Source organism: Oncorhynchus gorbuscha, linkage group LG23 (genome assembly GCF_021184085.1).
Source record: "Oncorhynchus gorbuscha isolate QuinsamMale2020 ecotype Even-year linkage group LG23, OgorEven_v1.0, whole genome shotgun sequence".
In the NCBI taxonomy this organism is placed as follows: Eukaryota; Metazoa; Chordata; class Actinopteri; order Salmoniformes; family Salmonidae; genus Oncorhynchus; species Oncorhynchus gorbuscha.
Window position 1 is genome coordinate 39,273,115 of NC_060195.1, and position 23,946 is coordinate 39,297,060.

At 43.4% G+C, this 23,946-nt stretch overlaps 1 protein-coding gene across 4 annotated transcripts in view; it reads left to right on the forward strand.

Annotated features, from left to right (window-relative positions):
* The window catches only part of LOC124010887 (ankyrin repeat domain-containing protein 50-like), a 36,806-nt gene extending 13,461 nt beyond the window's left edge, over window positions 1-23,345 (forward strand). For all 4 annotated transcript variants that reach the window (XM_046323642.1, XM_046323643.1, XM_046323645.1 and 1 more), the window contains exons 3-5: window positions 1,156-1,391; window positions 19,214-22,749; window positions 23,258-23,345. In XM_046323642.1, coding sequence (XP_046179598.1) covers window positions 1,156-1,391; window positions 19,214-22,746 — 3,769 coding nt within the window. In that variant the 3' untranslated portion in view covers window positions 22,747-22,749; window positions 23,258-23,345. The remainder of the gene's footprint in view (window positions 1-1,155; window positions 1,392-19,213; window positions 22,750-23,257) is intronic.
* The last annotated feature ends 601 nt before the right edge of the window (window positions 23,346-23,946 follow it).

Sequence of the window (23,946 nt, forward strand, 5' to 3'; positions counted from 1 at the left end):
GTCTGTGCTGCAGATTCGATGTGGGGCTGCAGCCGTCAGAAAGAGCAATCGGCCATGTTTCTCTGAGATGGAGCGATGTAATGATGGAGCTTGCAGGTTGATGACTGCGCACTACCCTCTTTTTTCTTGCACTTGAGAAATTGAGCTGTTGGAAAAACAGAGGATTGGAGGGGAGGTTTGGCTGGAAAGTGTTTGCTGAGCCCTTGCACTGGAATTGCAGTCTGACTAAAAGTCGTGTTTAAAAGGCTCCAATTTGATTAGCGAGGGATATGCATAACTAAGCGCTGTTTTAGCGGTGGCGGTATTTTACAACAGCAAAACAACAGTCTCAAGACTGGAATCAGGCTGGGGGTAGCAGCTCTGTACTGTACACAGGCACTGAAGGTTTGCCAGCACAAGCATGCAGGTTGGGAAAATAAAACGGGAACAGATACAATGCTGGCTTCATGGCATTTATGCACGCAGTCATAATACACGTTGTCATTCGAGCAAATGGGGTGTTCACTTTTCCCTTTGGCTTTTAACGCTCATGTTATTTCAAGGTTGACGCAGCATTTAAACCCTTGGGTTTGTGAGTACAGACAAGGATTGATGTGGTTTAATACTGTACATTATTCACAGTGTAGTGAGGCTGTTTTTTGGGGGGGTGTTTTTTGGGGAGATTTTCCTGGCTATTCCAGACAGTCGTCGGCCTTGTAAACTGTCACGTCATCATTTGATTAATATGGACCTGCTCTGTCTGCTTTCAATTGAAATTCAGTTGAAATTCAGTTATTTCAGCTCCTGGCTAAGAACAAATATTTAGGACACTGTCTGTATACAGTACATACAGTCCAGTGTTTTCCCCAGGATTTTTTTCAGAAGCGTTTGGGGGGGCATGTCACCTGTTATCTATAACTGCAGGTTTCAATTCCCTAAAGATTTGCATTTGCACTGTGAAGGCCTGTCAAGGGCCTGAAAGCTGAACTGTGGATAGAGAGACAGTTACTAAGATACAGTCAAACGTGTGACTCAGACTGACATTAAATCTATTTTTGTTGATGTACGCCTGCAATCATCCTCAACTCTCTTCAACAGCATCAGCTCGCAGTGGAAAGCGCTAGGTGCACAGAGAGAGAGTTCTAAATCTCTCTCATCTTCTCTCTTGCCCTAAAGGTGTGTTCTCCTCCCACTCTTGAGTGCCAAGCCACCTCTGCAGGCCCTCTTCCTCCTGGTTGATTCCATCGACGAAGGCTGTCAGCTGGGTGAGGGAGAACAGAGGTCTTCAGGCTCAGGCACCCCCAGGACCATCGCTGAGCTCCTGGCCAGCCACCACGAGTACCTCCCGCCCTGGCTCCTTCTCATCTGCTCAGCACGCCGCCAGAACAGGGCCATCACCAAACTGTTCACAGGTAAAATAAAGAAATAAATATGTGAGTTCATACAGGCACCCAAATGAAGAGGGTGATGGGGCCCATATCTGGGATCCATATGGTGATGCTTTTGTTCAGTATTTGGTATTACTGTCAAATGTGTTTGTTTTATCACCGAAAGGAGGAAAATGTATTGCAAAATAATTGTTGTTCCCTTCAGACAGCACACCTGGCCACGCAAACAATTAACTGGGATTTGGCATTTTGTATTGACACTGGTCTGTCTCCTTGAAGAAGAAAACAGAATTCTAACTGCTTTCATTTGCATACATTAATCTGATGTTTTTCGAGAGATATATGGATTTTCTTTTGTGTCTTCTGTAAGGCGATCCTTGCAAAAGCCTAGTCTTTTCACTTCTATTTAAACTCTTACTGAGCAGGTTATGCCTTGTTCTTCCGCACTAACAAACTTTTCTATTGCGTATTGTGATAAATGTCAGCCTTTTCTGCAGCTATTAAACAAAGCACACGTCATGCTGTGATTCCAGCCGAGTCGGCTCAGAGAAGGCTAATTCCGAAGACATTTTAACATCATCAAATGCTAAAAAGATTTTGGGCCTGCCACAGAACGTCTAAATATCACGATGCCTTACGGGAACGACTACTGCTCGGTACGCCATGACATTATCTAGTTGTCAGAATGCCAGCCCACTATTGGGTGATGAGCAGAGATGCTGGCGTAGCATTAATAAAACCAGAACGAGAGAGTGTGGGTGTAATACCCGCCGCAGAACCTGCACGTTTGTGTGTCCCCTTTACCTCTCCAAACACAACATGTGAGGAATTCAGATGCCCTCCTGTTGCTGCTTGAAACATTATGTAAAACCCCGTTTAAACACCTCTGCTCATTCTGTGCTCTGTTCAAAAAGTGGTTGATCAGAACAATTTGTTTCCTGAATAGAACTCCTATGCAATGCTAGTTTAGGTGAGTGTTTCTGGCATTGGGCAAACACATCACAATAAATGTCTAGAGAGATTCTAATATATTTACATGCGCAATGTAAAAATACTAACTTGGATCTCAGTTAAAGACTTGGGATCGAATGGGGATCAAAGGCAACCTTTGGGTTTTGGAAACCTGCCTGAAGCTCTTCTATGGCAGTGTTATCTTTTGTACGGCGATAACATGAACAGGAATTTGCTAGAGGATTTTTTTTTCCCCTAATCAATATTTTGAACCTATTGTGGACCCGGCATGTTAATTCCGATGGACATAAAATAGATCTGAAATGACAATGGAAGCATTGCACCGAGACAATTAAATGTAACAGTTGCCGGATGGTCTGCAGTGGCATTTATTTCTTATTAAACCAGTTTAAACCGGTGACCTGGACCTGCTGCCTAACAGTCTTGATTTAACATAACATAGCAGTGGGTGAATCATAGCTCTGTCATGTCTCCTTTTCATACCATCATCAACCCACAGAACACACAGGTTCATTGTTGAACTGGATCGGAGAGGAAGGTAGGGATGTAATGATTCACCGATACACATCCGCCCCGATTGAAATGTTTAAGACACAAGTGCAGTCCTGGGACCCCGAACCTAACCAAATGTAGCATGAGTCTGTCAGAAAATTCAAACGTTACAAATAGCTGGTTCACATTTTTGTTGTTGCTCGTATTACATTCTATCTAAACCTTCCGAAAATACCTCTCGTCTTTTGTGACGACTGTTGACAGTGATTAATCTCCAAGTCATTTTGCACGCCGGACAACCCCAGGCAATATCAGTGGCCTAGTCAAACTGCGCACTGTGCTCAGCTTCGCTCGCTGACCAACAGTTTGTTCCGGATCTTGCACATCTGCACGGCACCTTCAGCATTCTAATGCTACATGGATTTTGTGATAATAGGCTTTATTAGTTGAGTGACAGTCTATGTAGTTTGCTAGGTTATTGTTATCTATGTTGAAAATGTGTTTTGCCAGATTAAAAGTATGCTACAGGAGACAACTCTCATCTATACCTGCTGAACAGGGCTTGCAAATAGATTTCATTTAGATTATTCGAGGTTACCATCAGCAATAGTTTTGGTAATTTTGCTTTAAACAATCAGTGTATATGGTAATTTTGTGGTAATTCTGCTTTAAACAATCAGTGTATATGGTAATTTTTCGACATACAAGGTAAAATGTATAATTTCATAACGAGGACCGCAATCACTTTTACGAGGCGCACTGCATGGCCGAAGCGATAGACGAGAAGATCACTATGTGAAAACGTTCAAATGTTCAAAACCCTTCGATTTTGAGTTGGGGGGGGGTGAAATGTCATAGTTCATTTGTAAACAGTAAATATGGATACATTACTAGCTCAAACACTTAATCTGCAAGAATGGCAAGTTAATTAGTGGGTGATGGTGATTTCAGAACCCAGAGTGGGGTGGGACCAAAAACATCTTGTAGTGAGGGTGGTAGATGCCTAGTCTCCCTTATGGCTCAGCTCAGGTGCCTACATAGTATACACAACATACATCATTTACACGCGTGCGCGCATACACACACACACACACACACACACACACACACACACACACACACACACACACACACACACACACACACACACACACACACACACACACACACACACACACACACACACACACACACACTAATGATGGAATGTTCCGCTGTTTTTACTGATTCAGATCTCTTCAACTCGTTCAGTCAAAAGAATGAATGTTTCAACTCATTTTGTTCATTTCAGACAGTAATGCCCAGAGCACGCAGGACCCCTATCGGCGAACGATGAACTGAAAACTCGAAAGAGTCATGATTATACAAGCATCTCGTTCACATGTCATTCACTTCAAGGGGCTTTATTAGAGCTGTCATTTGTGACTGAGAGTTGTTCAAGTGTGCTTTAAACAATGTACATTTGTTGACTGCTAGGCCTACAAACTAAACTATTTATGATACATTTCAAACAAGGTCTAGTTGTGGCCGCAATTGGACTAGATTATGAAAGACTTGGTGTAAAACATTGAATGAGGGTTAATAACACAATATTGTTTGCGAACTGCAGCACCCCAAATGATTCGTTCTCGAGTTCCAGTTTGTCGAGCAGGGGCTGTGTTTTGGTTCTACAAAGCTGTGTCCATCATAACATTCAATAATCAATGAATTGCATTCAATCTTGCACCATGCAATAAAACATTTATTTTTATTCCCTATGCTGCCTCGTTCAACTGTAAGGGCTTTTATTATGAGTGAAAACATCTAGGAGCAACAACGGCACAGCCGCAAAGTGGTAGGCCACACATGGTTTTCATGGTTTGGGCTAGGTCCCTTGGTTCCAGTGAAGGGAAATCTTAATGCGACAGCATAAAATGACTTTCTAGACGATTCTGTGCTTCCAACTTTGTGGCAACAGTTTGGGGAAGGCCCTTTCCTGTTTCAGCATGACAATGCCCCTATGCACAAAGTGAGGTCTATACAGAGGTGGTTTGTTGAGATTGGTGTGGAAGAACTTGATTGGCCTGCACAGAGCCCTGACCTCAACCCCATCGAACACCTTTGGGATGAATTGGAACGGCGACTGCGAGCCAGGCCTAATCTCCCAACATCAGTGCCCAGCCACTCTAATGGTCTTGTGGCTGAATGGAATTAAGTCCCCGCAGAAAAAAATGTTCCAACATCTAGTGGAAAGCCTTCCCAGAAGAGTGGAGGCTATTATAGCAGCAAAAGGGGTACCTACTCCATATTAATGCCCATGATTTTGGAATGAGATATTCGACGAGCAGGTGTCCACATACTTTTGGTCATGTAGTGTACGTATAGAATGGTCTTGAAAGGGAAAGATGCACATCCCTAGTGGAAGGCTTTGTCCAATTTGCATTCGATTGACACTTTTCAATTATTCCATTCATCCTGCGCGGAAATGTATCAGAATGTTTTGCGATTGCCTCGGATTTAATTTGAGACAACACCAAAGGTTGGTGATGGAATTACCGCTGGCACATGCCACCAATCTAGATCTCACATGATAATCCTTATCGGGAAGTTGCTTCCTGATATAATAGTGATTTGAATTATTACTGGGCTTCATTCTGAGAAGCTGCTCGCTGCTTAAACAGACAGCCCTGTGTTTTGGTTGTTTCGACATGGTTTTATTGAGAGGATTATTCTCCATGGAACAATCTGATAAACAACAGTTATCTCTTGTGTTTTCGCTTTGACTCCCCTCCTCGTTCCCTTGTGTTGTCTTTTTGATAAGGGACAAACCCATGTCTACTGTCACTGTAAATACCACACAGAATTCAAAAGGAGGCACATTTTACCTGTCTGCTTACATGTTTTTAATGCTCCCGGCTATTGTACCATCTGTCACACATCCAATAAAGTGGCTTGCGCTCCTGAATTGCCACTCTGTGATAGGTGTAACATTCACAAATTCTACACCGAATGCAAACTCCAATCTCTTGATGTATTCAAACTATTCATTTTTGTTCTGTCTGTATTCCGTGCCTTGTGTTTTACACGCCGTCAGCTACCATTCAGCTCTGCAGCCCCTCTACACACATACACACTTACTTTATCTTCCATTAGACACACTGGCTTACTATAACCGCTGTGAGAATACTTACAAATCCTGTAGCGCATGACGAAAATAGACCAAAAGACTTGTTGAGGCCAAGTATAAACACAAACACACTCCTGCATATTGTTTACAAGGCCAGTTTGTTGGCAGAGTCATGCGTTACACTATCTGCCAAGCAACCGAATGTGACTATTGGAAATAACCCTTTTGTCCTGAGCGGAGGAGATGTTTGAAGACCAGTACACACTGTTTTGTGGTTGTGTGAACTTTGTGGTCGCATGAATACAGTAACGATTGGCTTTGGAGAACAACTTCTGACGGAAAGGTAATTCCGTGGCTAAAGCATTGGGTGGGCCACCATCCAGCTCAAATGATCCTCATAAACGATCCTATAATGGTCGTCTCAGTATGGGAAGCACAGTGTTGCATGGCTTTGAACTCAAAAGGAATTCCGTTATTACGGATGACTTTTACTTTTCTACCTGAGGAGCAAACTTGGTATTACTTGTATTAAGTACTTGCTCAACTGTTATGTCTCTTTCTCGCTCTCTGTCTCTCTTACTCTCTCTCTCTCTTTATCTCTCTCTCTCTCCGAGAGGAATGTGCTTTGGGAAGTCTCAACACTTCAGAGACCATGCAGGAAGAGTGAGCCACCGACTAGCCAGCAGCATCACGTCCGCTCTGCTAATGCTACACAAACAAACGAATGTGCCATCTGTGAAGAGGCTTAAATATATATATACATTATTTTTTTAAAGAATCCTTTTAGTCTGAGTCAGATTGTAGTCCATTTCACAAACCCTCCATGATCGCTGTGTACTGTATGCTCTGTGACCGTCTGCCAGAAGAAGGCACATAAGGTTGTACATGTGTTGCAAGGCTGCTCTTTTACATTGTGTGTCAGGCGGCCTATTGTAGCATGGTTGACTTTCCCCCCTATGTTTTCTGTGCTACTGTAAGGCCATCGGTGGGCAAGTGAGGTGGAAACACTTAGGCAGCGATTCTGGTTGTGAGCTGGGTGGAATCTGTGCCAATTTAACTGGGCCTTCGGCAAAAGGAGAGCAGGGAGACGGGGGCCTGGCGGGACATGGAAAAGCTTTTTTAAACAGAAACAGACCATTTATTTTCGACTGTAGATATCTTCATCGCTAATACATGTGGAATATCTCAGACTTTTCAATAAATTTGGCCTGAAGGTTAACAAAAGATCAGGGTTAAAGATGGTAGTTTAGCACAATACCTCTGAAAAAAAAGTATGTTCAACCACTAACGTAACAGCTATCTGAAGACATTTAACACTCTTCGGGTCTCTCCGAAGATGAAAGGTCCTACTTTTTTCTTCAAAAAGGGATTGACATACACTAGTCTATTGAAGACTTAAGCTAAAACAGCCTCTTCGCGGACTGTTCGATTGTCCTACTATCTGTTTGCCCTGCCCTCTTTGTTAGCAGTGTGCATTAGAGGTCGGCCGACTAATCGGAATCGCCGATTAATTAGGGCCGATTTCAAGTTTTCATAACAATCGGAAATCAGTGTTTTTGGTGTTTTTGGACACCGATTTGGCCGTTTAATTTTTTTTTTACACCTTTATTTAATCTTTATTTAACTAGGCAAGTCAGTTCAGAACACATTCTTATTTTCAATGAGGGTGGGTTAACTACCTCGTTCAGGAGATTTTCACCTTGTCAGCTCGGGGGATCCAATCTTGCCACCTTACAGTTAACTAGTCTAACGCTATAACCACCTGCCTCTCGTTGCACTCCACAGGGAGACTGCCTGTTACGCGAATGCAGTAAGCCAAGGTAAGTTGCTAGCTAGCATTAAACTTATCTTATAAAAAACAATCAATCATAATCACTAGTTAACTACACATGGTTGATGACATTACTAGTTTATCTAGCATGTCCTGCATTGCATATAATCTGACTGAGCATACAAGCATACAAGTATCTGACTGAGCGGTGGTAGGCAGCAGCAGGCTCGTAAGCATTCATTCAAACAGCACTTTTGTGCATTTTGCCAGCAGCTCTTCATTGTGCGTCAAGCATTGCGCTGTTTATGACTTCAAGCCTATCAACTCCCGAGATGAGGCTGGTGTAACCGATGTGAAATGGCTAGCTAGTTAGCGGGGTGCACGCTAATGGCGTTTCAAACGTCACTCGCTCTGAGACTTGGAGTGGTTGTTGCCCTTGCTCTGAAAGGGCCGCGGCTTTTGTGGAGCGATGGGTAACCCTGCTTCGAGGGTGGCTGTTGTCGTTGTGTTCCTGGTTCGAGCCCAGGGTGGAGCGAGGGGGGGGGCTTTACTGTTGCTCTGGCAATACTAAAGTGCCTATAAGAACATCCAATAGTCAAAGGTTAATGAAATACAAATGGTATAGAGGGAAATAGTCCTATAATTCCCATAATAACTACAACCTAAAGCTTCTTACCTGGGAATATTGGACTCATGTTAAAAGGAACCACCAGCTTTCATATGTTCTCATGTTCTGAGCAAGGAACTTAAACATTAGCTTTCTTACATGGCACATATTTCACTTTTACTTTCTTCTCCAACACTTTGTGTTTGCATTATTTAAACCAAATTGAACATGTTTCATTATTTATTTGAGGCTAAATTGATTTTATTCATGTATTATATTAAGTTAAAATAAGTGTTCAATCAGTATTGTTGTAATTGTCATTATTACAAATAAATAAATAAAATTGTCTGATTTAATCGTTATCAGCTTTTTTGGTCCTCCAATAATCAGTATCGGTATCGGCGTTGAAAAAACATAATTGGTTGACCATAATTAATAATGCATAATTAATCATGTATCCCGTTGATGCTGAAACATTTAGGTCGTCATTGGAAATTACTGACTAATCACATGAAAACTCATTCAAAATGCATGATGCATTCCTGTGTGATCTCCATATCAAAGAAGTGTCACTGAACGGTAATGGGAACCATCTGTCAAAATAAAGTTTAGCTGACACACACACACACATTATGGTATTTTCCTTTTGGCTATGTATAGCAACTGGATTTTAAGTCGGGCATATTTGAGTTACTCACCCAGGAATGGTGGTTGAAAGCCTAAACCAATCCAGGGGACATTATTCTGCCCTCCATAGGAACAAAATATTTTCCACTTCATTTATTCTATTGAGATTTATCCATTGGACTCTTGAGCACAAATCCTTCCCATAGCTAAAGTCTACAACAAACATACCTTTATCTCAACTCCCCCCACGCTTGTGTATCCGTATTTATGCCACATCCGTTCTCTTAAACCATCCTCCACCATCCTCCACCCTAAAAAAACATCTTATTAGATGGTGCCATTTCCCTCATTCGTTTGAGATCTTGATTTTAAGACCATCTTTTGAGATATTGACAAATCTTCATCTGTTCCTGACTCTGGATAGTGGATTAAAAAGAACATCAATCGACAATGATATTATTGTACAATTCTGAACATTGCTGATATACTGAGTGGCAAGTCAAGATATCTGCTGTATTTTATACCGGCCGGTTTCGGGTAGGTGTGTGTTTTTGTTTCCTTCTCTCACATATCTTCAGAGAGAGGCTCAATCCCACCCTAGTGAGGAGCTGTGCCTCCTTCTCCGCAGCTCCAGCCATGAATGGACCTTTCTCTGCACCAAGGCCAGGTGACAGGCCTGATTTACCACCACTGACCAGAAATTAAAATAGGAGGCCTGTTTGAAGTGGGCTTGCCCCACTCTCCAGCCCACACCACGGCTCTCAGACCAGCTCTTGTCCGCAGACCGAAGTGTGGCTACGAGGGGCTTGCAGAGCATAGGGCCCCTCAGCAAGAAGGTCACAGCACTCTTAACATCTATATCCTGGGAATTGTTTTTCATACTATTTGGGCAAGTGGAGAGGCCTCACTTGAGGGACCTCAATATACTGTATTCTGGCCTGCTGACAACACAAATACAGCTATAAAGCATCTAGGACTGTTTATTTATTCTGTGCCAGGAGTGGAATGCTCCCCGAAGAGGGGGCGAAGGCGGTGTTTGGACTGCCTATCATTGTCATTGATGCAGGAAGCTTGGATGTGGTATGGGTAAAATCATTAGAAGTGGAAGTGACTTTTCAAATAACTTCCTGCTAGATATGTGGACCACTTATTTTCCAAGAACGTATTGCTTACGGGATGCATAGCCTCAACAGACTAAAATATACTTAAAATTATAGTATTTGGTTGGACTAGTGACTATTTAGATGTGTTTGTTTTGATTGCAAAGTCTCTAACACTATTGAGGCCATCTAATTGTTAACCATATTTAGATATAGGTTATAAATAGCTAATATCTTAAGAGGCCAGTTGCTGTTAACACCTGAGTTGGTGTTTAGACGTGCAGATTGTGCATCCGGTCTGTATTCCTGTATGCTGGCTAACCTCTGGGTCTGCGTGTTGAGTTGATACTCTGGCTCCGCCGAAGACAACCATAATACCCCTGAATGCTGTATTTACCACGAGCTGTCTGACAGCCAAGCAAATTACAGGTCTATAACATCTTTGGTGCTGCACTGCAGAAATGTGACTCGAGACATGGTTGAAGAATTGGGTCTCTTTGCCTCCTCGGTGAGGGCCTTTCGTATGCAGCATGGCCTCTTCCAACGATCCCGGTTTCATATACAAGATTAGTATTCCTATTTTGTTTCTGTGTAGAGAGGCATGTCGGTTCTTGTTTCGATAGAGAAGATCTTTAACTAGGTGTTAATTTGATTTAAGGAAAATAAATGCCCTGTAATTTCTGGCACGCCAATGGTTCGCCTTGCAACGGGGGGTGAAGTTTGCTAAAGACAGGGTGGTATCCCAAACTGCCGCCGACTTGCATGCCAAGAATACATTTGCGAGTACCTGATTTTACAGCGAGTTCTGTGAAAATTCCATTGGCTGAGCTTTAAATCTGTTGTGTGGACACGCTGACCAAAATGGTTCCAGACTGCACACCAGTAGCAGACACAAGTTTATTTGACGTGGCTAATAAAACGTGATTGGCATCCAGGACTGAACACATTACTGTGCGGGAGAACAGGAAATCATGGCGAGTGGGCCAAATGAGGTCACTAAGAGGTCAGTCATGGCAAGACCGTAACCAAAACAAGACTGTTCTTTCTGATAACTAGGCATGTGGTCAGGAAAAATGTCTGGCTCTTAGTTGTAAAACATGGTAGTATTTTTACCTCCATAAGTTTAATGAAGGTGCAGCTGCATGCAGTAAGGAGGTTTCATGTCGCAGTGAAACCCAGCTGTAGATATAGATATAGATACCCATTGTGGGTCATAAAGTGAGTTGAGCATAGGCACTCGGATGTGCTCCCTTCTTAATCTCATACCACTATGCTCTGGCCCTCGCTCCAATTAAAGTATATCTGGAGTACAATACAGTGTTTCATTGGCTGGAAATCTCCACCTATCTGTCGCCAGGCTCTGCAGTGTTTCGTGTAAATCATCTTTGGATGTATTCCTGCAGCTCATGATGCGTTTTCACGAAGGTGGCTTGATAAGACTGTTGGATGGTAGACTGTAACGCTAGGCCGTACTGAAGGGCCTTGAGTATATCCCTTTCGGTGTAGTCTTCGTTTGCGCTCAGCTCTCATTCAGTAAACCCAACAGGTCTAACTGGAAGGTCTCCTCTCCCATGTTTCAAATTGAAGGTGAGGACAAGTTCGGGCAACAAAAAAAAAACTGTTCATGCTTGTGTCGCCAGGATAACCACTCTGCAAGTGAATTGTTTTGAATGTGCATGTAATTGTTTTCCAGTTGCACGTTTGATGCCGCTTCTCATGTCAGGGTGCCAGTGCACGGACAAAAAAATGGCATAGGAATTGGAGGGAGAAATTCTGTATCAATTACATAATTACGCTTCTCCCAACAAATAAACCCGACTGCGGGTAGGCTACAGTTTGCTTCGCACTGCCTTAATAAATAACAACTACCATCTGCATTTCCTTTCTCAATAACAACTGGACTACAGCATCTCTCCACTGTTCACTAACATTTACCTAATGTAAATCAATATTGGAGAAGGCAGCAAACAATTTTCAAAGGGAAAAAGGCAACTGGAGCTTTGGAAAAAAAAAAACATATTTTTCTACAGATGGTTTAAGCAGTCTCTCGTTCCACGTACTTGTGTTTGGAAGGATGCCGTTTTCGCTTTTGGAGCCAAGACCTCTGCAGCTGTTGTACAGGCGTTTGTCGAGTGGGGGTTTACAGCAGGCTAGAGGAGATGAGCTTGGCTTTCTGTTTATCTTTTGGATCTTATGAATTAAAGATGGTGGATCGCTAAGAACTCGATACATTTGAGATGCTGACGCTCAGAACCAGGTCCATGGGCCAGAACCTGTAACCCCCCTCACTCCAAACACACGTACACACACCCTGCCTCATTTGTCATCTGAAAACAGTTCCTCATTGTAAATAGGACCGTGTCTCTCCTGGCTACTATCCAGTTTCGTAACGAGCAGCAGCTGGCTCCGAGGCCTGTACTCGGGGCTGCATCCCTTGCCCTGATGAATGCATCAGTTGTTAGTTGTTTAGCAGTCCCTCTCTGTTCAGACCTCTGCCGTCCATGCTCGTACTGTTGCAGCCCCCCCCCCCCAGTTAGAATTTACTGTGGATCCAGTTGACCTGGAAAAGTGTCAAGGCCAGGCATCATGTCCTACCCTGCAGTTAAATGAAAACAATCTTCTTGGAAGATGTGTGCAACGTTAGTCACGTTCATTGAGTAGACCACGTCTGCTACTGCAAGTTCCTCTCATTGCGCCTGTGCTTATCTGTGCCACGTGAGGAGAACAATGATAATGCCATGACTGCACAGCAGAGTTTCAGGCCATATGAAGTGATGTCTGTGATGGCTAAAGTGGAAATTGTAGGTCAGCTTCCTCCATTTATAGTAATTGAATGAAAAGGCCTCTTTGGCATGTTCAGACTGGAGGCCCCTGCTTGTTCATTTCTTTCTTTCCCTTTCTATGGGCCTCTGGAAATATTTTGAAAGGGTTTTCAAGGCTAATGCTCTATTTCAAGATGGCCGCGGTTAACTCGCTGTCTCTCTTTTCCTCCTCTTGGGTTTTCCACACCACAAAGTGTTCATAATTTACATATGATCAATTTTGTGGGAACTGTGGGAGGCCACTAATCTCAAAACTGTAGGAGAGAAGGAGTGTATTTGTTAATCATTGTCTGAATAAAAAAAAAACTTCTACGACTTCCTGGGCAGTGTAGTCTGATTCACTGATACTCTCTTGGTGGGTAATGCACATCTAAATTAAACATTGAGACAACCCTTGAAAACAACATGCTGAGGCAAAGGCTCAGGTCATCTGTCCTAGATATCGTTCAGCCCCCCCCCCCCCCCCCCCCTCTTAATGGCCTCTTCCTTTCGGCCAGTGGGTTTCCTGTCTCAGCTGAAGGCATCCAGAATGCTTAGTGGAGAATCAGTCTGAGGTGGAGCAGGAGGTCACAGGGCCTGGGAGAGGCAGTGGAAAATGCTCTGTTGCTAAAAACATTGACTGACACTGAGGCTTTGGGTCACTGGGTTATTATAATCCTACTGTACTCTGTTGGTGGTGACTGCATGGTGTAGGACAGATTAGATGCGTTGTTTTTCGTCGTTTCCGGGACAGTTTGGAATGGTAACGTTCCGCAGGTAGCCACCGCAAATGTTTTTGTTAATTAGGGCTGACAGTTTAGAACATAATTAGTCATTAGAAAAACATGATTTCTTTATATTCCTCAGGGATAGGTTTCCCACACGTGTTTGAGTACTGCCAGGTTCATGTATCGAAAGCTACAATGGAGATGATTAGAGGGGTACCTACTAGTGGTGTGAACACTTTAAACGTTTAAACGAAGTTTGGATCCTTAACTTTAAGAAAAAACCCTAATCTCAGGAACAATGTTTCCCCCATATAATTAAAATCACGGTGCAGTTATCACAAAACATATTCTTTTTGGTGTTATAGCCTAACTAGACTGGGGACAGTTGTGTATATTTAAATACAACCAGAGAGAAAGAGGCTGACTTTAGGCTACTTTGGTGAATTTGCGAGGCTTGCACGACAAGATATTGCGCGATGCATAGTACCAAGACATATGCACTTGATTCTGCCTGCTCCTCCTCTCTCCCCCTCACACTGGGCTGCCTGCTCTTTCCCTTTGCTAATGACACAAGTGTGTGTTCAGTCTTCGGTCTGTTGCCTGTAGGATATCTGGGACCGATGTCACCGGGATACAGAGGTATCTTCAGGACAGTCTTGCGAGTACGGGGTACTCTTCATTACTGGGTGGGTGGCAGGGCCGGCCTGCTCATTAGGCGGGATTAGGCGGCCGGCAATGGCGCAGATTGACGAGGTCGGCATTTTCTGTGCTAAACTGACCTCCAACAACATGTAAAGCCTCACTAAAGTTTTTTTCTCAACCAGTGGCATATGGGCTTTTTTTTTAAATCCAATTGAGCACATCTGGGACATCATGTCGCGCTCCATCCGCCAACTCCTGGACAGTCTGTGGTGCAACGTGGCGTTGGTGGATGGAGCGCGACATGATGTCCCAGATGTGCTCAATTGGATTCAGGTCTGGGGAACGGGCGGGCCAGTCCATAGCATCAATGCCTTCCTCTTGCAGGAACTGCTGACACACTCCAGCCACATGAGGTCTAGCATTGTCTTGTATTAGGATGCTTTAGTCCAGGTCTGGGAGGAGATCCCTCAGGAGACCATCCGCCACCTCATCAGGAGCATGCCCAGGCATTGTAGGGAGGTCATACAGGCACGTGGAGGCCACACACACTACTGAGCCTCATTTTGACTTGTTTTAAAGACATTACATCAAAGTTGGCCTGTAGTGTGGTTTTCCACTTTAATTTTGAGTGTGACTCCAAATCCAGACCTCCATGTGTTGATAAATTTGATTTCCATTGATAATATTTGTGTAAAAAAAGTATTTAATAAGAATATTTCATTCATTCAGATCTAGGATGTGTTATTTTAGTGTTCCCTTTATTTTTTTGAGCAGTGTACTTCTGCATTTCTCGCTGTGTAAACACAAGGGCTCAGGATAACTCCTGGTGAAGTTGGGTAGCTGATATTCAGAGCTTAAATGGCCAAATGGATTAGTCACAGGAATCAGGATTAATAAAGCCAATGCAACAGCCTGTTTTACAAACGGTGGGCCTACCACGTGGATTAGCATTCATAAAATTCCATTGCAGGCCGACACCGTAGGCTACACCAGATTATGCATGGGCCGACGTCTTTTGGACGTCTTTTTTTGGTCCCGGCCGTCATTTTTTGTTTGTTGGTGTTCAACAAACGTTGGGCCTACCACATGGATGGGCATTAGTAAGATAATACGTACTTTCAACATCCATAAAAGACACCTTTTCAACCTCCCGGGAAATATGCATTCTAAATGTCCGGAAAATACATATTTTATTTGATTTCTTTTCAACGTCATTTTTCTTATAGGGACTGTTGTAATTTTGCAGGGGGTGGCAATGTGTTTGTCTCGCCTAGGGCGGCAGAACGGCCTGGACCAGCCCTGGTGGGTTGGGGTTGTTTTTGTTTCATAATATGAAATTGCAGCTACATGTAGCCTGTATCGATTACCCTTTTCAGATATAATGGATTGTGGTCCGTCAAAACGCCTCAGGTACAACATGTTTGTTTGTCTGTTAGGGTAGGCAACATTACGGCTTTTTAAATGCCGGCACGAAACCTCCTCTGGAGATATGAACAGCATTTGTAAAGTAATGCTGCTTCTGAAGGGGGACTAACTTCCATCACTAGGCGACCATAACTGTCAATCAAATCATCTCAAGCTGCTGCACGCAGCCTGCCTGCTGCCTGCCGGCAGACCACACTCCTAAAAAAGTACTTAGAAATGCTTTAAATACCTCGACTTACCAATACATTTAGTAGAAAGAGAGCACATACTGCTACACTGCCATTAAAAACGGCACACAAAACACAGCAGCACATCAATCAGCAACATTTATTGTTGTCAGGAAAACAATAGAACATTATATGCCGGAGCAGAATTCTACTGTCTGAAAAGATACAGACTCTTCTGATGCGGCACATTTTTGAATTACCTGAAAAGTTATCAATTGTCGCTATTGACATGTTACTGTAGCTGTGTTCTATGTCTCCAAAGGGTCACGGTAGATATAACTTCATTGCCCGGTCATACATACACTACCGTTCAAAATTTTGGGGTCAATTAGAAATGTCCTTGTTTTTTAAAGAAAAGCACATTTTTCGTCCATTAAAATAACATAAAATGTATCAGAAATACTGTGTCGACATTGTTAATGTTGTAAATTATTATTTTAGCTGGAAACGGCAGATTTTTTTTAATGGAATATCTACGTAGGCGTACAGAGGCCCATTATCAGCAACCATCACTCCTGTGTTCCAATGGCATGTTGTGTTAGCTAATCCAAGTTTATCATTTCAAAAGGCTAATTGATCATTAGAAAACCATTTTGCAATTATGTTAGCAGAGCTAAAAACATTGCTGATTAAAGAAGCAATAAAACTGGCCTTCTTTAGACTAGTTGAGTATCTGGAGCATCAGCATTTGTGGTTTCGATTACAGGCTTAAAATGGCCAGAAACAAAGAACTTTCTTCTGAAACTCATCAGTCTATTCTTGTTCTGAGAAATTAAGACTACTCAATGCTAGAATTGTATTTATTTTTTATTTATTTTACCTTTATTTAACTAGGCAAGTCAGTTAAGAACAATTTCTTATTTTCAATGACAGCCTAGGAACAGTTAACTGCCTGTTCAGGGGCAGAATGACAGATTTGTACCTTGTCAGCTCGGGGATTTGAACTTGCAACCTTTCAGTTATTAGTCCAACACTCTAACCACTAGGCTACCCTGCCAATTGCCAAGAAACTGAAGTTCTCGTACAATGCTGTGTACTTCTCCCTTCACAGAACAGCCAAACTGTCTCTAACCAGAATAGAAAGAGGAGTGGGAGGCCCTGGAATACAACTTAGCAAGAGGACAAGTACATTAGAGTGTCTAGTTTGAGAAACAGACGCCTCACAAGTCCTCAATTGGCAGCTTCATTAAAAAGTAGCCGCAAAATAGCAGTCTCAACGTCAACAGTGAAGAGGCAACTCCGGAATGCTGGCCTTTTAGGCAGAAGAAAGAGCCATTTCCAGCTACAGTAGTCATTTCCAACATTAACAATGTCTACACTGTATTTCTGATCAATTTATTTTATGTTTACTGGACAAACTGTGCTTTTCTTTCAAAAACAAGAACATTTTTAAGTGACCCCAAACTTTTGAATGGTAGTGTACGTAATAAGACCAAATTTGTACAAGATAAGATTATTTCTTATTGCTTCAATTTGTATTTCTTTTGCAGTTTAAACTTTAAGCAAAATTGTCCATTTGTAACATCCCTAGACCCTACCACCCCATTTTGCTACTGGTGTGGCTACATTGCCCCGGTGTGGGGTAAGATTTCATAGTCTTCTTTCTGTACAAAACCATTCATGGAGGGAACTACTCCTCAGGCTTTGCGACAGTTTGAGACTTGTACACAGAGAAACTTTGATTATATAATCCAAGCAATCCAGTTTAGAATACTTACTGCACTGATTGATTATAGGCATGTTAATTTTGTCTAAATCTTGTCATTAGTCTCTCAGATCCCCATTTTGTAGTGTTTGGTTTATTTATCATTGAGGGTGTTTAAGGTAGCTTCATTTAAGATGCACATTTTAATTAACCGGTTATCCTAACCCAGACAGCAGTAAATGAGCCCATTTCTTCAGGAAACATTTAGAAGCAGCTTGTTTTTCATGATATAGGTAATTAGATAAAACAAAAGTATGTATGTATTAGCAGGAGGCAAGTTTAGAATTGAGAAAAATCACAACAGCATTGAACAATTCTCCGCCGAGTCCCCCCCCCCCTGTCCCCCATCAGGCCTGAGACCATGGAAACAGTAAATAAAACTATCCCCTGCCCTTGAGTGTGTAGTCTGATCTGACTGCTCTAACCTGGAGAAAGTTACCCCTTTATGTCTGGGAAAGGATTGCTACTGCACATTAGTGGTAATTAATTAAGACCCCCATGGTGATTTCTTCTTAAAGGTCTGTGCTGGTAGCATGTAGTCTGTTAATGTGTGTAACAATAGACTTGTCTTATGGCCATTTGTATGCTATGAAATGGAAATAGCTCTTCCAGGGGTCTACTTTGTGTTTTTCTCTCAAATGTGTGAGGAGAGGCCTTTTAAATAATTAGTTGGGCCTTGAGCTATAAAGGGACAATCTGCAGTTGTTACATCCATTTTTTGGACGTATAAGTTAATGATATGTACCCATTGATTCTTGACGAATATAGCTATTAATGCCTCATGAGCTTAGTTCGTACCCCACCAGAACCCAAAATATAAGCTTATTTTACTGCACTGTTTGTTCACAAAGTATATGTAAACAAACACTATATAGACTCAAAACATGTTTTAAACTATATTGCTGATATCAAGGACGGTCCTTGCATCCATAGCGCTGTCCATGAATTTGAGAGTGGTTACTTTTCTCCTGCACTATCCCTCAGTTTTTTACCGAAAACGGGCAGGGAGTGTGCTTAGTCATTGTTTCAACTGCTGATTGTCCCTTTAAATATATTGATATGTAGATAAAAGTCTTTCTTCTATACTTTTGCAATCGTATTGATATTTCTTTAGTTAAATGTATGGCTGGGATCAAATAACTGCATCAAATAACCCTCTGGAGCATCAATTACGCCAGCTTTGTTTTCCATAGTCCTTCACAAAAGATCTGTCATACTGATGCTGAACTGATTACTGATTACTCTGCCAGAGACCAGGGTCATGCTCTCAATTCCTTTGAATTGTTTTTATTTTTAACAACATGGCTTCACCACTAATTAGTCTGTGCCTTAGGAAATTAAAGGTTGGCGTAATAGAATTCTTCAAAGGTAAAAGATCAATGGGAAAATGGTGTGACTAAATTCTGAAGGTCAGATATCTATTTGAGAATATAAGGGCATCATGTAAAAAAGGAATTAGTAACCTTCGTATGATCACTATGAGCGCTGAAACTCAGTGGAAAGACTAATTATGCCCTCTCTGTATTACGTTGATAAACTGTAACACAGCCATATTAATCTTGGAAATGTGTTGAAAGAAGTTGATGTTTAATTCATTGCTTTTGATGTGGTAAACGAATAGTTATTTTTTTTCTCTTTTCTAGGATTCCGTAAAATTAGCCTGGACGACCTTCGCAAGGCCTACATCGTCAAGGACGTGCAGCAGTACATCCTCCACCGGCTCGACCAGGAGGAGGCCCTTCGCCAGCACCTCACCAAGGAGACGGCCGAGATGCTCAACCAGCTGCACATCAAAAGCAGCGGCTGCTTCCTGTACCTGGAGCGCGTGCTAGACGGGGTGGTGGAGAACTTCATCGTGCTGCGAGAGATCCGCGACATCCCCGGCACGCTCAATGGCCTCTACTTGTGGCTCTGCCAAAGGCTGTTTGTTCGGAAGCAGTTTGCCAAAGTCCAGCCTATTCTCAACGTGATCCTTGCAACCTGCAGGCCACTTACTTTCAAGGAGCTTTACCATGCTGTCTGGACCAAAAACATGACTCTTACCATGGAGGACTTTCAGAAGAAGATGGACATCCTCTCCAAGTTGTTGGTTGATGGCCTCGGAGGTACTAGGATCCTCTTTCACTACAGTTTTGCCGAGTGGCTGCTGGATGTTAAGCATTGTACACAAAAGTACTTGTGTAATGCAGCGGAGGGACATAGGATGGTGGCGATGAGTTACACTTGCAGGGCCAAGCAGCTCAAACCGCTGGAGGTGCAGGAGTTTGCCCTGCATCTGATCAACTCCAACCTGCAGATAGAGCCTTTCAACCTGGCTCTTTGGATGGTGTGGAATGGTACACCCGCCAAAGACTCTCTTTCCATCTCCATACCTAAAGAGCAGGAGGTGCTGCAGCTTCTAGTCAAAGCTGGAGCTCACGTCAACAACGACGACGACCATGCCTCTTGCATAGTGCAGCAGGCACTGGAGAGAGAGGATTCGATTCGGACGTTGCTAGACAATGGAGCCTCTGTGAACCAATGTGACTCTAGCGGGAGAACTTTGCTGGCCAATGCAGCATACAGTGGAAACCTGGATGTGGTGAACTTTCTCATATCCAGAAGAGCAAACATGGAGATGGAGGACAACCATGGACAAACGTCACTTACTCTTGCGGCAAGACAAGGGCACACTAAGGTCGTAAACTGCCTCATCGGCTGTGACGCAAACATCAATCACACAGACCACGATGGGTGGACCGCCCTTAGGTCTGCAGCCTGGGGTGGGCATTCGGAGGTGGTGTCTGCTCTCCTCTACGCCGGTGCCAAAGTTGACTGTGCTGATGCCGACAGCAGAACGGCCTTAAGAGCCGCAGCTTGGGGAGGTCATGAAGACATCGTGCTGAACCTTCTCCAACACGGGGCAGAAGTCAACAAAGCAGACAATGAAGGAAGGACAGCTCTCATTGCAGCGGCATACATGGGGCACAGAGAAATCGTAGAGCACCTCTTGGAGCACGGGGCAGAGGTGAACCATGGTGATGCGGACGGAAGGACAGCCCTCTCAGTTGCTGCTCTCTGTGTGCCTGCCAGTAAAGGCCATGCCTCTGTCGTAAGCCTCCTCATTGACAGGGGTGCAGAGGTGGACCACTGCGACAAAGACTGCATGACCCCCCTCCTTGTGGCTGCCTATGAAGGACATGTGGACGTAGTTGATCTGCTGCTGGAAGGTGGAGCTGACGTGGATCACACTGACAACAATGGCCGAACGCCTCTCCTTGCTGCAGCGTCCATGGGCCATGCCTCTGTTGTCAATACCCTGCTTTTCTGGGGTGCAGCTGTAGACAGCATCGACAGTGAAGGAAGGACTGTTCTGAGCATAGCGTCCGCTCAAGGGAACGTAGAGGTGGTCCGAACTCTGCTGGACAGAGGGCTGGATGAGAATCACAGAGATGACGCAGGCTGGACCCCACTGCACATGGCCTCATTTGAGGGTCACCGGCAAGTATGCGATGCCCTCATTGAGCAAGGTGCCCGATGCACAGAGGTGGATAACGATGGTCGAATACCCCTGATATTGTCTGCGCAAGAGGGTCACTATGACTGTGTCCATATTCTTCTGGAAAACAAGTCTTGCATTGACCAAAGAGGATATGATGGGAGGAATTCTCTCAGGGTGGCTGCACTGGAAGGCCACAGGGATATTGTTGAACTGTTGCTGAGTCATGGCGCTGATATAGACTGTAAAGACGCAGACGGACGCCCGACATTATACATATTGGCACTTGAGAATCAACTTGCAATGGCAGAGTACTTCCTGGAAAATGGGGCCAATGTGGAAGTCAGCGACACAGAGGGAAGGACGGCACTCCACGTGTCCTGCTGGCAAGGGCATGTGGAAATGGTCAGGATGCTGATCAACTATCATGCCGATGTGAACTCTTGTGACAACGAGAAGCGATCCGCCCTCCAGTCAGCGGCTTGGCAAGGCCACACAAAGGTTGTGCGGTTCTTGATTGACAATGGCACTCACGTGGATCACACATGTAATCAGGGGGCAACAGCGCTTGGCATTGCTGCCCAAGAGGGGCACAGAGATGTAGTGCAGATCCTTCTGGAGCACGGCGCTGACCCCAACCACGCAGACCAGTTTGGACGCACAGCCATGCGAGTGGCTGCAAAAGGGGGGCATTCAATGATCATCAAACTTCTTGAGAAGTATGGGGCCTCAAGTCTTAATGGCTGTAGTCCTTCGCCAGTACACACTATGGAGCAGAAAACCCCACTCTCTGTAGCTGGGAAAATGCAGTCTCTCACAATTAAATCCAACAGCTCTGGCAGCACAGGAGCTGGAGACATGCAGTCATCTGGACGTGGTCTACAGAACGGTCCTGTCCACGCCTTCAGCTCCCCTTCAGAATCTCCCGACTCTACCGTGGACAGACAGAAATCCTCTCTCTCAAATAATTCCCTCAAAAGTTCTAAAAACTCACTGAGAACCACCTCGTCCACCGCGACTGCACAGACTGTGCCCATAGATAGTTTCCACGGAATGACCTTCACCGAGCAAATCCAGCAACACTCTCTGCCTCGCAGTCGGAGCCGACAGTCCATCGTCTCACCTTCCTCCACCACCAAGTCCATTGGACATCATCAGGGGTCTCCATCAAGTGAATTTGACTGGGCTCAGGTTAAGCCAGGTCTCAAGTCGACCAAAGGGAATAAGCCTGGAAATGACACATCCAACGGCAAAGGGGGGTCAGGAGACAAGAAAAGGCTCAAGAGCATTGGCTCAACCCAGGGTCAGGAATATGAGATGACCCAGTTTGATAAGAGGACTGCGCTCAACAAGTCTGTAGCGAACATTGCAGTGAAGGATCCTCATTGTAAGATCATGGTTGGCGGCTCCACCCAGCCAGATGGGGGACTGACCCAAGAGCAGTTATTCATCCAACAGCAGAGCATTGCAGAGAAGAAGCGAAATGGAATTATGACCAACCCCAACTACCATCTTCAGGGCAATCAGGTTTTTCTCGGGAGGGTTTCTGTCCCAAGGACTGTACAGAATAGAGGGCACCAGGATGTCCTGGAGAACTACCCTATAGGGGAGACTGAATTAAGCCTTAAACAAGCACTGAAACTGCAGATAGAAGGATCAGACCCTGGGTTTAACTACAAAAAGGAGACACCATTATAACTGGTAAGTTTTCATTCTCAAACGAATCTGAAGTAATTAGAATGTTAAAAAAATCTAAGCATTAACCACCAGCTATAGAGTTATTCTAATGTTCAACATAATTGTTTTACTCATTATATTAGAAGTAGATCAGGTCAGACATGCTTTATTTTCATTACGATTTTAAACGGGTTCGTCGTGAAGATAGTAGAAGTATATATCCAGGGATGGTATGTAGGCTGAAAAATCAGAATCCCTGTATGCTATTATGAATGTCTTTATATTACTTCTAGGATTCATGGCCACATTGTTGATACAGTATGCTGTTATTAAATTACAATTGAATGACTCACTCACCACTACTGAAAACACTGTCTTGTCAATATTTTATTACGGTCCATTGACCTATCATTTAGTAGAACTCAAACTTACACGAATGATGGATTTCAAAGAATGCACTTTTCTGGCCTAAAATACGACCATTTTTTTCCCAACTCAGCACTAACACAAATCATTTCCATTACCATTTCAGATGTCTTGAATGCCATTCGTCACGGAGACATCGGGAGGGAATGTGCCAAAGCAACTTTTTTCCCCCCATCTGCATAAGAAATGATAAAATAAAAAAAATCCACTCTCTCAAGTGGAACACCTCAGAAAACCTAGGAAAGAATGTTGATCGCTGCACAAGGCCTAGATGAACTGATACTTCAATGTGCCTACATCTGTTACAGCCTTCTCAGTGTAATCATGCACACTATCGTTTTAATGTATTGATATTTAATATGCAGTGTATGCACTTTTTACATAGAGAAAATGACAAACATGTATTTGTTCAGCCTCCCCTTTATGCTCATGTGTTTCAAACTAATTGTTCCCCCAAAAAATCATACATTGTTTTTGTGTTATACTGTATGTTTGTTTTTGTTGTCCTGCCTGCAATCATACACACCGACAGCAATGTACCGCTGAGTGCATCATCACATCTTACCAGAAGACATCAAGATAATCGATGACATGGGATAATGTTATGCGCATTGGTACTCTGCCTTCCTGAAGACCCCAAATAATCTGTGTTAACCTCGTTCGGTGTACTAAACATATGCTGTGTGTAATATGTTAATAGCTAAGGCAATTTACTATACAAGTATAACCAACCATATTTATTTAGGAAAAAGCCACTTTAAGTTGTATTGTATGCTCTATCATGGTGCTGTGTTC